This window comes from Exserohilum turcica (assembly GCF_000359705.1).
Source record: "Exserohilum turcica Et28A unplaced genomic scaffold SETTUscaffold_15, whole genome shotgun sequence".
Lineage (NCBI taxonomy): Eukaryota > Fungi > Ascomycota > Dothideomycetes > Pleosporales > Pleosporaceae > Exserohilum > Exserohilum turcicum.
The window spans coordinates 236,878-251,002 of record NW_007359970.1 but is presented as its reverse complement, the minus strand read 5'-3'; the positions used below and the strand labels follow the sequence as shown (position 1 = coordinate 251,002).

The window sequence follows — 14,125 nt, the reverse complement described above, 5'->3', positions numbered from 1 at the left end:
GCACTACGCCGCAATCCTTCGCAGCCGTGCCGCAGTCACGTGACCTGCTCAGTGATCAGTATGTCTTGGCACTACTGAGCAACTGAGCACTTTGCATGTAACCTGCAAGCTGCTCAGTGATCAGTACCTCTTGGCAGTACTGAGCAACTGAGCATATTGCATGAAGCTTTAGTATATAGCACTAGGCATTGAGCCCTTATGGCTCGATGTGTTCAACTTAAGTTTTGAGTACAAGTACAATACAGAGAGTTATTCTACTTGCACGTTACTGTCCTCGTTTGCACCCTGTCACTCTATCTGCGAAAACCAACCAACAAGAAGATCAATACCAGAAGTCTTATATTACTTCCACTTGATCTATACTCTTAACAGTCTAGTAAACTAGTTTGCCTAGTAGGGTTGTTTTTAGCTAGGTTAGCTACTTGGATTACTAGGTTTCTAGCAATCTCTAAGGCCTCCTTAATAGAGGTTGCCTTTGGTGTTTTCCCTACTGTAGGGTATCTTGGCACTGCTCTAATAAATGGAGAAAAATTACTCCTTGTCCTAGTATGGGTAGGCCTAGGCGGTTCTTCTAGTTGCCTGTTAGGGCAAGGCGTAGAGGCCTCCTCAGCCATCTCAATTTCTAGATTATTATCCATTAGTCGTTTGCTTGTGCCTCTAAGGTCCTTTAAGGCTAGTCTTTTTTTATTAACGTGGTTCACAAGTGAGTCGCTAACCCAAGCGAGTCGCTAACGCCCCACCAGCCCATTAACTTCATCACTATAACGCGTGATGTCTCAACAACGCAACCGTCTATTAATATATTCTAAATCTAATCTTTAACTTGCTCTTTTTAACGTCTAGTCGCAACGTGTTTAGAGTGTAAACCGTGCTACTACTATCTACAACGTCCTACAAAGAACTCTATCTGATCAACGCGCTAGAAAGCGCCCTCAACGCGACTGCGAGCCGAAATCAAAGCGTCTAGATAAGCTAGAAGAGGAGGCTATAGTTGAGCGTATTCTTGAAGAGTCTACGCGAGGATTTGCGCCTACAAAGCTTGACGTTCGAGTAATGGCTGATAAACTATTGGAGGAGCGTGGTGGCAACCCTGTTGGCAAGAACTGGGTTGACAACTTCGTTAAGCGGACTCCTGAGCTCCGTACGCGCTAGAGCCGTCCCTATAATTACCAGCGAGCCGCCTGCGAGGATCCAGTGGCTATCCAGCGCTGGTTCGACTTAGTCCAGGCGACAAGGCAGAAGTGGGGTATTGTGGACGACGATATCTACAACTTTGACGAGACTAGCTTTATGATGGGCAAGATTTTATTATAGTTAGTTATTACAGCATTAAAAAGATATAGGAAAAAGAAGCGGATACAGCTAGGCAACCGTAAGTAGGTTACTATAATCTAAGGCGTAGGCGCGTTAGGTCGCTAAATACCACCCTTCGTTGTCTTTGCGGGCAAGGTGCTTATCAACGTCTAGTTTAAGAATTTGCCTGCTAACTAGGTTCTTAAAGTCAGTCCCAATAGCTAGACGAATAATTAGCTTAGTCTTGCCTAGTTAGAGCACTTTGATACCCATACAAAGAGCTCTACTGTAGGTGGGTATTGACTGCTCATTATTGATGGCCATAAGAGCCACTGCTCTGTCGATTTCCAAGATCTTTGCAAGGAGAAGAATATTGTGCTTCTCTGCATGCCTGCGCACTTGTCTCACCTGTTGTAGCCCCTTGACGTCGCCTGCTTCTCGCCGTTAAAGCGCAAGTATAGCGACGCTATTTCAGGCTTGGCACGCAACCGCACCTACTATATTAGCAAAGAGACCTTCCTACTAGCCTTTAAGACTGCTTTTAAGCAGTCTATCACGAAGGAGAATATCTAAGCTAGCTTTAGAGGCGCTGGTCTAGTCCTACACGACCCACAGGCTGTGCTATCTAAGCTTGATGTGGTGGTGCAGACACCTGTACAATCACCGCAATAGGTAGCCGCCTGGCAGGCGCAGACACCACGCAACGCGCGCGAAGTTGAGTCTTAAATTGGTCTCATTCAAGAGAGCGTGAGAAAACGCCGTGGGTCTTCTGCCAATTCACTTACTAAGTAGATCGCGCAGCTAAGTAAGGGGGCCCAGCAAATGGCACATAAAATAACGCTTATGATGGAGGAAATAGGTACGCTTCGAGCGGCTCTTAACGAGTCAAATAAGCGTAAAAGCCGCAAGCGGCGATACGTACGGACAGAAGAGACTCTTACTATAGGCGAAGTACAAGAAGTATTAGCTGAACAGGCGGGTAGCAGTCGTGGTGATGGTGAGAGTGCGTCGAAGAGGGTGCGAGGAGAGCGGCGGTGCGGGCGTTGCAAGCAGACTGGACACAACGCTCGTACCTGCGTAGTTGAGATAGATAGTGCAAGTGATAGTAGCGATTCTAACAATTAATTTGGTGTATCGCAATAGTTTATTGACTGTGATAAAAAACTGTGATAACGTGTTGATGTAGATGTAGTGGTGGGGCGTTAGCGACTTGCTTGGGTTAGCGACTCACTTGTGAACCACGTTATTTTTATTGTTTTGATATGTCTGTGTTTCTTGCTAAATTTAAGCTTCAATAAGCTCCTGCGTTCCTATTGGCCCCTCCAGTCTTGGCATTAGAGCCTAAGCTCTGTGAGAAAATTCTCACAGGCGTGAGATAACGAAGGAAGGCCTCCTTCTTCTCCCTACTGCGCGCTAGCGCCTTAGCTGCAGGTGTTGAAAGTGCTGTTAGTCGATTCCTCGTGGTCGGTTCTCTTAGATAGCGTGCTTTCCTAGCGGTTTCCAGAAAACTCGAAGTTGGTGTTGTGCTAAGCTAACTTGGCACGGTCACTGTAGTTCCAGCTCCGCCTACGTAGTCCGCGCCTGGGCTTCCCCGCAACTCGTCTCTCGGAACAGAGCACATACACGACTCAAGTCAATCAACCCATCAAGATGAGCGCCTCGGTGTCTGTTTATACACTACAAGCTGCTATTCTACCTCTATCCTTCGAGGACTACACCAATCGCTGAGGGAATCCACTTCAGACCCTCTACTCGTTGCACTTCTCTCACCATGTCGCCGTCGCATAGCATGAACTTCTCCATCCCCGATGATCTGAAGCGATTCCTTGCTAACCTCGACACTTTCATTGAAGAGAACATCATTCCTCTCCAGAACAAAGACGACAATATCCGCTTCTTCGACCACCGCCGCGAGCACGCTCGAACCGACTGGGATAATGGCGGACTGCCGCGCAAAGAATGGGAAGACCTGCTAGCCGAATCGCGAAGACTAGCCGATGAAGCTGGCTTTTATAGGCTTTCACTGCCAAAGCAGTACGGTGGGCAGAACAGCGCCGACGGTCGGGGAAGCAATCTCTGGATGGCTGTCATTCGAGAGCACCTTGCAGCCAAGGGACTGGGGCTATTCAATGACCTCCAGACCGAGCATTCGATGGTTGGAAATTTCCCGGGCGTCATTATGCTCATGAACTTTGGCAATGAACAACAGAAGGCAGAATTCATACCGTTGCGACTGCAAGGCAAGTTCAGGATGACCTTCGGCCTGACGGAACCTGGCCATGGATCAGATGCGACACATATGGCTACCAAAGGAAGGCCGGAGACAAGGAACGGAGTCAAAGGCTGGCTGCTGAATGGATACAAGAAATGGCAGACGGGTATGCACCAAGCCACTCACTGCTCCATTTTTGCGAGAACGTCGGGCAATGATGGCGAGGTCAAGGGCATTTCTTGCTTTATTGTGCCAGTCGGGACGTCTGGACTCAAAGCAGAATCATACGAGTGGTACGTATACGATATCATTTCCAAGAAAGCTTGCTAAGCACCCATTCCAGGACCTTGAACATGCCCACCGACCATGCAACCGTCTCAATCAAGGATGTGTGGGTTCCCGAAACTGCAGCCTTAGGACCTATACATAATGGATTGGGGGTCGCTCAAGCTTTTGTACACGAAAACCGCATCCGGCAAGCTGCTTCGTCGCTCGGAGCGGCTGTATATTGTGTTCAACAGTCTGTCGAATACGCCAATGAACGCGCACCTTTTGGAACACCCCTTTCGCACAACCAGGGAATTCAGTTTCCGCTCGTCGAGCTTGCCACTCAATGTGAGATGCTGCGCCAACTCATACGGAAGACTGCGGTGGAAATGGACTCGATGCCACACAACGAGATTGAAAAGAAGATCGGAGACAAAGTGTCCATGTGTAATTATTATGCGAACAGGCTATGCACTGAGGCAGCCGATCGAGCGATACAGGTTCATGGCGGCAATGGGTATTCGAGGCATTTTCCCTTCGAACACATTTGGAGACACCACCGACGGTACAGGATTACAGAGGGCAGTGAGGAGATCCAGATGCGTAAGGTGGCCGCTTATCTGTTCGGCTTTGGCGGCCGGAAGAGCCTGGTTGATGCGACAAAATCTGAGTCGAAGTTGTAGTTACCTCGATTAGGCAAAGGTATCATTGGTGTAGTCTGCCCGATTTGTTTCTAATAGCAGAGCCACGCCCTATTGCTCTGGTTCGTCAGCGCCATTCTCGGAGCCACCTATTAAATCCAGGCATTGCATCCTTTTCCGTGACCACAGGTAGTAAAACCACAATCAGTAGGAACCACACAAAAAACGCGGCAACCCAGAGAAGAGTCAGCTGCAACGTCGAGCTTTTAGGAGGTATCGGCAAAGGCTTCAACTGCAGATTGGAGCTAGCTGTATTCATCGATCGTGATCCTGGAAGTGCTGGAAGTGGTTTGGATATTGCGCCATGCCTGTGTGTCCCAGCCGTGGCGTTGCGATAGGGCTTTGCAGTAGCGTTGTAGGTATCTGGCTTTGGTGGCACTGGTGGTCCCTCGGAGCCTGAGTACGGCTTGCGGTTGCGCATTCGATAGTCTTCGGTTGCTAGAGCAGACATGGCTGTGTTGTAGGAGTGAGGTCTGTGGACCAAAGTCGCTAGGCGTCCTTGATGCAGGGTCTCCCGGGAGTACTTTTCTCAATGCAGACTAGCTGATTACAGATTGTGGCAGTGCGGGGATTGAACGTCTTCACATTACTGTACAGGCAACCGTCTTTCTTTCTATTCTATGCTTTCGTTGCGAATACTCAGAGCTTTATCAGTAAGCTTACCGACCTTGAATTCCATGGCCTAGCCCTCGCTGAGTTCGCGATTTTGGCGGCCTGCATCTCATATTCTTCCTGTCTGTCCTCTCTATGTTCTTTCCAACCATGGTTGTAGTAAATATGTTCAAATCTGCAGCCAATACAGTTCGTTTCCAAACAATACGAAGTTTATCAAATTCACTGGTCTCCAGTCACAGCACTACTTTTCTGTTCACCATTAATCACTACTTTAGTGCCACCGCAAACTTGCAGCTTACGCATCACTATGTTTTTTGACACGTTTCACCCTCACCAATGGACTAGTCAGTTTATGACGGCAATCGAAAACGTACTTCACTGCACATAGAAAATCCACAATCTCAACCTAACCCGACTCATCCCTGATTACCAAGCGCATTCTCAACCCACCGCCACCTACGAAACATCACGTACTTGCAACGTCATGGTCGAGTCATTGGGCAGAGAAGATCTTCAAGTCGCTTCTGAAGCCCCGATCTACAGGCAACAAGAGGTGCTAGCAATGGGAAATGAAAAAGCTGCGGCCAATAGTGCACACGAAATCACACCCTTATCCACACGTAGCTGCTCGACGAATGGCGATGAAGATCTCCCAGAGGGATGTGAGTTGGCTCCACGACTGGACAAGATCGTCAAATCGAGAGGGCAACAACAGCATGCACAAAACACAAGGAAACTGCGAAAACGCAAATGGCGCGTATCAAAGCAGTTTTCATGCCCCCAAAAAATCATTGCACGCTTCGCGTATCCAGCTGAATCCCGCCCATCTACCTCCCACCATTCAACACCAACTGAAACAGCCGCGCCGACAATCAGCTCGCCACATGGCCTCAAGTCACTACCAAAACCTTTTTCGGTTTTCACACAAGCTCTGCGTTGTGTATCCAGCTACATGAGACCCTATATCAATCTGTCTTTCTCTTCTTTCAGAAACGCGATACTGGAATCTTCAGATGTCAATACCCAGCACAAGACACGAGCTCATGTCGAAGACGAACGCAAAAAATCTCGAGGGAAAGAACGACATGAGAAGGTAGTCAGAGTCGTTGCATTTGTGGTTGATGACCAGGCCGAGGCAAGACCCATAGAAATGAGAGCGAGGTATAAGAGAGTCAGGGAGATTATTAGGGCAAGTGGATATCGAGTTGAGGAGGAATTGTATGGGGCGCAGATCATGGAGGCATTGCGAGCGTTGCGGCAGTAACTGGCATGTGCTTTTCTATCCGAGCTTGTTTGTGTACTTGGCCACTTTCGTGCGAGATGATAGCGGGTGCAAGTTGCTAGCACTCTGTGTTTTGACGCTACTCGTGCAACCCGGACTGTTCTCTTTTTTTTCTTGTTATGACGGCTTGATCGCCAATGTCTCCGGCACTTACATGATTGCTAACATGCGAAGACAATTTCATCTATCCATGTTTGTACCGGGGTTTGATTAGGATCTGTGGAGATGCATCCACGATCCCGGAGCGGGGCACTGCGATTCAAGGATACCCACGGTGTGAAGCGCAGATTTAGAAGAATCATGCTAACTACCATGCGGAGCTATCTGCAAGCATGTGACCATCGCGATTCTTTGTCTGCGATTTCATCTTATCTCTGAATTCCCGTTAGGAAGTCCACTAGTTACCTTTTAGTACATCTTAGTGGTTTATGCTCTCATCTCGGCCCAATGGTGAGGGTGCTATCCTAGAATCTGGGGGACAATCAGGGGTTAAAAAAAAGATACCGAGGCACATTCCCCTATTGCCCTCGAACAAGGTCACCGTCACCCCTTTTTTTGCAAGTCATGCGACCCCAGTTGCAAAGATGCGAGTGGCTGGGATAACGTGCCTTGGGATCTGCTATCTCCGCGAATCCAATTCTGTGCATCCTAGTGGGTAATACGGGCCATTGCGCCATTTACCGGACTCTCGGTTACGACTGACTCTTTCTTGAATTCATTGACCCCATCAGAAATGCGCATGGTACGAGCGCCCTACAGCCCTTTTCTTCTATAAAAAGCAACTTCGAGCGATGGATGAGTAATGAGTGCGCAGGCAATAGAGCCGGTTCGTTGCCCTGGAGTTCAATACGCCGTGCAGCACGAGAGAGCCAGGCCATGGAATGTGTGAATGCCGACTTGATAAAAAGAAAGGCGAGGTTGCAGCGAGTTGAGAAAAAGCAAAAAGAGAACCTTGCCGTTATTCTCTTCAAGTATAGGTGATGTGAAGTAGCCTTCCGCTAAGGCTGAAGCGATCGGGGGGCCTGACTCGGCAGCTTGTCATTATAGGAGAATTTCCAGATATACGAGAAGATAGCGGGTATGTTGAAATGACTGGAAAAATAAATCACTCTTTAGACCAATGGAGTGGTTCCACTGCGAGTCGTGATCGATGTTGGGAAGTTTGCTCGGAAGGCTGACGGTTCCGACTGTACTACCTTTGGGCGTGGAAGGCTGAAGCTGAGAGACTCCAAAAACACTATTGTACGTTAAAGAGAAAGGGATATGATCTGCTAATATCGTATGCATGTGGTGCCGTTGTCAGGGGTACATAGTCAGCCACAGTTGCCGATGCGAGGGGCCAGGCGTCGGGAAAATGCAAGTGAAGGTTGTACTTACACGGCCCCCGTTTCCCCAAATCGACCGGCCGACTTCCTATCGTACTATCGTGCTGTGCCCGCCATTTCAGTCTGGGAGGATTGCGCCCCGAAGATCGCAGATAACTGTTGTTTGCAAGAGCAGCGCAGACGCTGGAAGTGGCACGCCCCGCGGTTCTTGGCAGCCTGGAGAAACGCGCCATGGCCTCGACATCAAGCCGGCCCAACGCCGCCACAAGTACGTACCGACAACCTCGTGTGAGCCCGCATACACACACTGATTCATCTGTTCAGATCAATGTCCGCCGCTAGAGAATCAATTGAAGAAACGAGCGCCGCGTCGACGCGTCAAGCGCGATGGGCCGCTTCAACTGCAGTTCCTCACCGCAACCGACCCGTCAGACTTCAAGAATGAGGACACAAGACGCAGCGTGCGTTCGCAGGCGATGGTGTATCATAGGAGCAAGCCCAAGAAACCGGCGGTGCTGCATCAAAAACGGGCTGGGGGACCAGTCACCAAGAAAGAGCCCATTATTTCCGTCTTCGTGGATGACCACCCCGGACATACACCAGGCGGGCTCAAAGGGTCTGTAATAAGGCAGCAGCGACATGGAAATGCGATAATACTAAAGACGGGCTGCGATGCTCATACAAGCGCCGCACTGGAGAGAGGCCCCCAACCCCACCAACGGCTTCCCGCTACACGCGGCCTACCACGGTTGGCCAAAGGCCACGTCGACTCGAATGGCGACGAACACACGCAGAGTCAAGAGGAACGTGTCTTCCGCCGGTTCATGGCCAGGATAGCGAACTTGTATCAGGTTGGAGACGGGGTGGACCCATTTCGTGCTCTACCGAGTTTCAAAAGTCCAGAGGTCGACTCACTTTTCCTCAAGCGCAATTGTTAGTGCTCACATGCGTCTGCTTTCACCATGCGCATTTGGCCAAGGCTAACCCACTCAGGCATGCGGGTATTCGCGAGCGACATGTTCAATGTCAAATGGCTTCCGGCTATGCTTTCTTACCCCGATGTCTTGCTCAGCTCATCAATTATAGCCGCCGTATGGCTGGATTTGCACGAGGAGAGGACGAGCGACAGTAAGCAGACTGTGCTGCTCAAAGCCGAGATTTTCGACATGATCAAGGGGCGGCTACAAAAAGCCAGCACCCAATCATCAGACTCAACCATCATGATTGTGATGCACTTGCTTACAGGTGAGATATTCGGCTCTAATGAAAGAGCTTTGCGCGTACACGAGCATGGACTCGCTAGGTTACTGCTGCATCGTGGCGGGCTGTCACGCCTAGGCAACGAACCATTGGCAGAAACATGCACAGCGTGAGCATCCCCTTCGAGGACATCCGAAACGGCACTAACCCTCGTCTCCTAGGTGCTGCTTTCACGGTAACCTGATTAGTGAGGCCGAGCCTCTGCCTGCCTTTGCGACATATCAAATAGCAGTGGATCCAATCCTGCTTGATGACTCTACGATACCAGAGTCACCGCTGTTTTGCCTGAGAGCAGATTTTACGACAATTGCTAACGACTCGCGCTGTTCGCCCTTCACGTGTGACCTACTCCGAGATATGCGGGATTTAACCAACCTCTTCATCGCTCACGAATCAGCATTGGAGGTTCAGCGTCGTGTTTCCGAGGTCGATGCTGCTTACGCAAAGGATTCCGATGTCGAATACAGCAGCAAAGTCACTGCAATACGTAAACGCCTGACCAGGCTTCCTTCGGCCCATGTTTCAAACCTTCCCACTTTCAACGACTGGGTGTATGAAGCCTGTCGCATCACCGCTCTCATCTATGCCGCGTCTATTATACTGCGCCTACCCTTTTCTGTCACTGCTGACCCGTGTCAAAATCCGCTCGTGGCAGAGTTGGAGGCCTCAGACTGTCTAGGGTCAGGCACTAGCCTGCTTGACATGCGCCTGAGCGAGACGCTGTACACTGTACTGCAGCGCACTAACATTGCAGATTTGTGGAACAAGATGTCTGGGGTATTCTACTGGGTCAGTACCGTTGGCGCTGCTGCTGCCCGCTCACCCTCGGTGATCCATGAAACGCGGCAGTGCCAGTCTCGGGACGAGAAATGGGTGCGGCGATGTTTTGCAATTTTCTCGACGCGCACCATGATCAAGTTGGTGTTTAATCATCCCAAGCCCGTCTTACTGGCACAAAAGCGGCTTCTCAACATACAGCGGCTTATCGCCAGACACGGCGAGGATCACAATGCGTGGAAGAGCGAGGAAAAGATATTAGTGCATGGTTCCTAGGCGCCGCATGCACCTTCATATGAGAAGGACCGGTTAGTGGGCGGTGATGCAAGGAGGATCGGTGCGGCCACAACGACGATGTCCCGATGTTGCCAAGGCCTGCAGGCATGAAGCGGCAGAAATGCTTAATCATGTTCAAGAATGCTTGACTGGAGCAAAATAGGCCTGCATGCGCCTCTCGATCAAGCCACATTCGTTCCGTTCTACTGTACTCACGGCCTGCACGCCACATGGACCCCATGGAGCATTTGCTGAATGACTGCCTACTCGCAGCATGCAGCATGCATGAAAAACTTGTACATATGTACGATCCCCGCATCTCTCGATATGTCTGGCCATTGGGCATGCAGATGACTCTGCCAGGTGGAGTTTCGCACCCTTCACGTTTGCCTCCAGCCACCTCAAAGGGATGCGGCATTTCGGGTGGTCGCCATCCGCAAAGTCCGACGTGCAACGCCCCTTGTACAGTCGGCAGACAGGGCGCATGTCCCATGCATCAGCCTGTTGATCCTCGGTCTGTCAGGACACTGTGTTCGATGACGATGCAAAGGGCGCACATGTGTTCCTCATGTGGTTTTTACACGTCCAATTTTGCACCGGCAGCTGCCTGTGCTGGCAGTGGGTCCTCCATGGTTCTTTGTTAGCCGTGGGCAGTCTGTGCTTGTTAGTCCCGTTGCGGCATGTTGTAGTAAGTAAGGTTTGTCGCTGCACGTTAGTACCATGTCCGCTTCACTTGACCGCTCTCAAATGGATCCCTATGGCCAGGGCCCAAACACATGTCTTTTAGGGCCCACGGTGTGGAGGAGCATCATGGTCCGTCTCATCCGGTGCTCCGCTGGTCACGACAGTTGCCGCACAGGGCAGCAGAGCCTGTAGCCCCAGATGAGCTACATTCGACTTTGAAACAACGCATGTGGCGCAGCGAGGCTGTGGTGTCCAGGATTACGCTGCGTATCCCTATCCTGGTGCCCAGGTGTCGGCGAGAACCCCGTCATAGGGCAGGGCACGCCAAATGAGTCCGTCGAGCCGCCAGTTTGAGACAAGCAGACATTTGGACAGTGACATGACGGGCTTGCTGATCCATCCATTAACGGCGTTGGTAAAACAAGTGTCCCCTGGAGCTGGTGACCTTGTCGCTTAAATCTCACGTGCCGGACAAATCGAGCGGACGGCATCCAGGCACTATTCGCGCTGACAGCCGCCGGTATCCCAGGACGATATGTCATCTTAGCGGCTGCCAGCTCGTCCGAACGCGCGACCTGGGGTGCTTGCTGCTTCCCTAGAATCCGATTGGGTCCGCGCCCACCAACCCCCATAAGATCAGCAAGGGTGTGGCTGTCGACCACACTGCCCTTGAGGGGGCGTTTGTATAAAACATGGGCACCCTCAGAATCCAACGCGTAAACGAAAGAACCTCTCCCTCCAGTTACCCTTTTCTCGAATCTATGGTTTGTTGCCGCCACCATGGCTCTCGTCACTCGCTTCCTGATGCCTAAGCACCCTAAGCACGCCGTGACCGAGGAGACACTTGCCGCCCCCACCAAGCTTGAACAACAACCCCCAGTCACGCAGACATCGCCCTCATGGAAACGCCTCTTGATACTCAGATATGACAGCCAGAAGTACTGGGTCCCAAATCTGCTCGCAGTCCTCAAGGCTGCGGACGATGGTTTGCTCTCGTCCTCGCTCCTGGCACACATCAACGGGCCACCCGGGCAACTGGAACTCGACACGCTCTACCAGGCATTTGCCAACGAAATGCGTGGCCGATCCATTACGGAGCGATCTACGTATCCCCTGGAAATGAACAAATTTCTTTCTCGAGCGAGAAAACCCATGAGTGGCCTGGGCCGATCAAAGTCGATGTCACAGATTAACCCAAGGACGCAAAGGAAGAGCATGGACCTGTCAAAGGCGACGGAGCTGGGCCTTTCCAGAAATTTTAGTGTAAAGAAGCCAGCATCCTCTCTGGTTTCGATGCGCAGCGGACTGCAAGAAAATGGTACTCACCAGACTGCGAACAAATCGTGGATGAAGGACGGACAAACAGCAAAATATCAAGGCGACAGGATGAGGATAAAGGTCACGGCTGCCGAGCTTACAGCTCTGGCTGTGATACTGGGAAGCGAGCCGAACAAGAACATCGGCACTGACCGTGCGTTCACAGATATGGGTGCCTACGGTATCTGCATCACCCCTACACGGACACAAGGCTCCAAATATCACATCACCCTTACACAAAACAAACTCAGCAGATCGCAACGGCACGCCCTAGGCTCAGGAGTATCGACAATCTTCGCAAAGCACCTCGCAGCTGGCTCTCTTCCCTACCGTCAGGACAAACTCGGTGTACACAGCATACTCATCACGGAAGACACGTTCGACACGATACAAGCCGGTACATTGCTCGGTCCGGAGCCAAGCGCCACGCAAACACAGCAATCCAAGTTTCTGACTTCGCTACCCAATTCGACTGAGCTCAAGTTTTATGCCCTCACATCGACCCAAGCCGACACCTCGACAACACTGTTGAATGCCATCGCAGCATTGCCATTCTCTGGTGGTCTTCCACCCCTTGCCTCCTCGCCGATGATCAAAACAATAAAGTTCATCGCATCCGGCAACTTGGAGACGGGAAAGCTACTACAGCGTCTAGAAGCCCTCGTAGACAAAGTACACCGACAAGCACCACACCTCAACATCTTCGGTCCGCTTTACGAACCTCAGAACACAAAGGCCTTGTACCGCGAGCGAGAACGTCTACGCAAACTTGACACCGACCCACAGACGCCCGACACATTGGCCGACAAGTCGGCTCGCATGTCTCGCTACATCACTTTGCTCGAGCGACTCATGGCCCTCGTGCCTGACTCAAAGCCACAGAACGTGCTCAAAGCCGTCCAAAAAGCCACACAGAATGAGATCCAGCGCGCATACGATCACGCAGTGGGGCAGGTACCCCGATCGTCGAGCACGCGAAGTGCGGAATCTCATCTGCAGCCTCCACCTGGTGCGCAAACCACACACCGCTCCACCTCACCACTGTCTAGCCTGCGTCGCCGCTCTATCCGCTTCAGCTTCTATTCCAACGTGACGAGCCCCTCCAACACCAGCGAAACATCCGTGGAAGAAGACAACAACGACTCCAGCCTAGCAAAGCAGATGGAGCGTGTCCTCAAGTCGGAACTGCCCCTCGATGTGGCAACAGTTGCCTCTGTAGCGCGCATGGTGCTTGTGGCATGGACCCTGAGCGTGGGTACTGTGGCATGGAATGACAACGAGGAAGGATACCGGATCCCAGATCTGACCGGCTGGGATAAGATGACCATGTCGTAAGCACTTTGATGATTCACATGCATGCCTTGTTTCACCGTCATCATCATCAGCAGCATCATCATCATGCTCCTGAACACGGGGGCGCTCCGGACGAAATTTACCGGATTGGTTTTTTCTTTGTACTCTTTTCCTTGATATTCCTTGATATTCCTTGATATTCCTTGATATTCCTTGATTCCATACGCGTCTTTGTTTCGAAAAAATTGGGAGTTCAGGAGGCGGCGCGGCCTTATTGTCGCTTATCAAAGATACCACTGGACGTTAGACACGTCGCTTTTCCTAGTTGTTTGTTGTTTCAACTTTTCCTCTGTACTAGTTTCCCTGCTACCACCACCACCACCACCACCATCACATGTATTACTGTCTGCACCCAAATTCAATGCATCTGAGAGTTTTGCAAATCGCAATTCATGAGACAAAAGAAAAAACTATTTTAAATAACGGCATCTAAGTGTCTCAATAAAATGAAAAATTAACTAATGTTCACACACATATATAACCAATTCGACTATTATGGCCACTTTGCCAGAAGATAAAAATTACAACACGCCAAGACCTCTCTACTGGACTATCAATCTCCGAATTTTCCACCCGTCCCCCATTCCATTCACATGCATTCCCTCAATCCCCCTCTGTAATCGAAGAAAAAAAAACTCTGATAGAGTGACTAGAAGAGAAAATCTAGCAGATCCCCAACTTCTCCCACTACAGGCCCTCGAATCACAAGTTGGCGCTCTGTATCTCCCTACCCCGACCCCCCGGTGTCCCCTCCCCCCTTCCT

The 14,125-nt window shown here is 50.7% G+C and overlaps 6 protein-coding genes across 6 annotated transcripts; 5 read left to right on the top strand and 1 right to left on the bottom strand.

Annotated features, from left to right (window-relative positions):
* Positions 1–3,080: 3,080 nt before the first annotated feature.
* Positions 3,081–4,492, top strand: SETTUDRAFT_168328 (uncharacterized protein; the record flags this gene model as incomplete). Its single annotated transcript, XM_008025659.1, has 2 exons — positions 3,081–3,798; positions 3,849–4,492. Coding segments are annotated over 2 exons (1,325 nt in total), but the record flags the coding sequence as incomplete, so codon positions are not given.
* Positions 4,493–4,540: 48 nt separating this feature from the next.
* SETTUDRAFT_27233 (uncharacterized protein) lies at positions 4,541–4,924 on the bottom strand (the record flags this gene model as incomplete). The annotated part of the gene is made up of 1 exon (XM_008025507.1): positions 4,541–4,924. One exon carries the CDS (start codon positions 4,922–4,924, stop codon positions 4,541–4,543), a length of 384 nt encoding a protein of 127 aa, XP_008023698.1.
* A 648-nt stretch (positions 4,925–5,572) lies between these two features.
* On the top strand, positions 5,573–6,352 carry SETTUDRAFT_38473 (uncharacterized protein; the record flags this gene model as incomplete). The annotated part of the gene is made up of 1 exon (XM_008025551.1): positions 5,573–6,352. One exon carries the CDS (start codon positions 5,573–5,575, stop codon positions 6,350–6,352), a length of 780 nt encoding a protein of 259 aa, XP_008023742.1.
* Positions 6,353–7,926: 1,574 nt separating this feature from the next.
* On the top strand, positions 7,927–10,008 carry SETTUDRAFT_38472 (uncharacterized protein; the record flags this gene model as incomplete). Its single annotated transcript, XM_008025550.1, has 4 exons — positions 7,927–7,963; positions 8,020–8,628; positions 8,689–9,064; positions 9,117–10,008. The coding sequence occupies 4 exons, from the start codon at positions 7,927–7,929 to the stop codon at positions 10,006–10,008; spliced, it is 1,914 nt and encodes a 637-aa protein (XP_008023741.1).
* A 425-nt stretch (positions 10,009–10,433) lies between these two features.
* Positions 10,434–11,422, top strand: SETTUDRAFT_176517 (uncharacterized protein). Its single transcript, XM_008025658.1, has one exon. The coding sequence runs from the start codon at positions 10,785–10,787 to the stop codon at positions 11,022–11,024; it is 240 nt and encodes a 79-aa protein (XP_008023849.1). The 5' UTR covers positions 10,434–10,784; the 3' UTR covers positions 11,025–11,422.
* Positions 11,423–11,451: 29 nt separating this feature from the next.
* SETTUDRAFT_129233 (uncharacterized protein) lies at positions 11,452–13,680 on the top strand. Its single transcript, XM_008025657.1, has one exon. It carries the CDS (start codon positions 11,473–11,475, stop codon positions 13,342–13,344), a length of 1,872 nt encoding a protein of 623 aa, XP_008023848.1. The 5' UTR covers positions 11,452–11,472; the 3' UTR covers positions 13,345–13,680.
* The last annotated feature ends 445 nt before the right edge of the window (positions 13,681–14,125 follow it).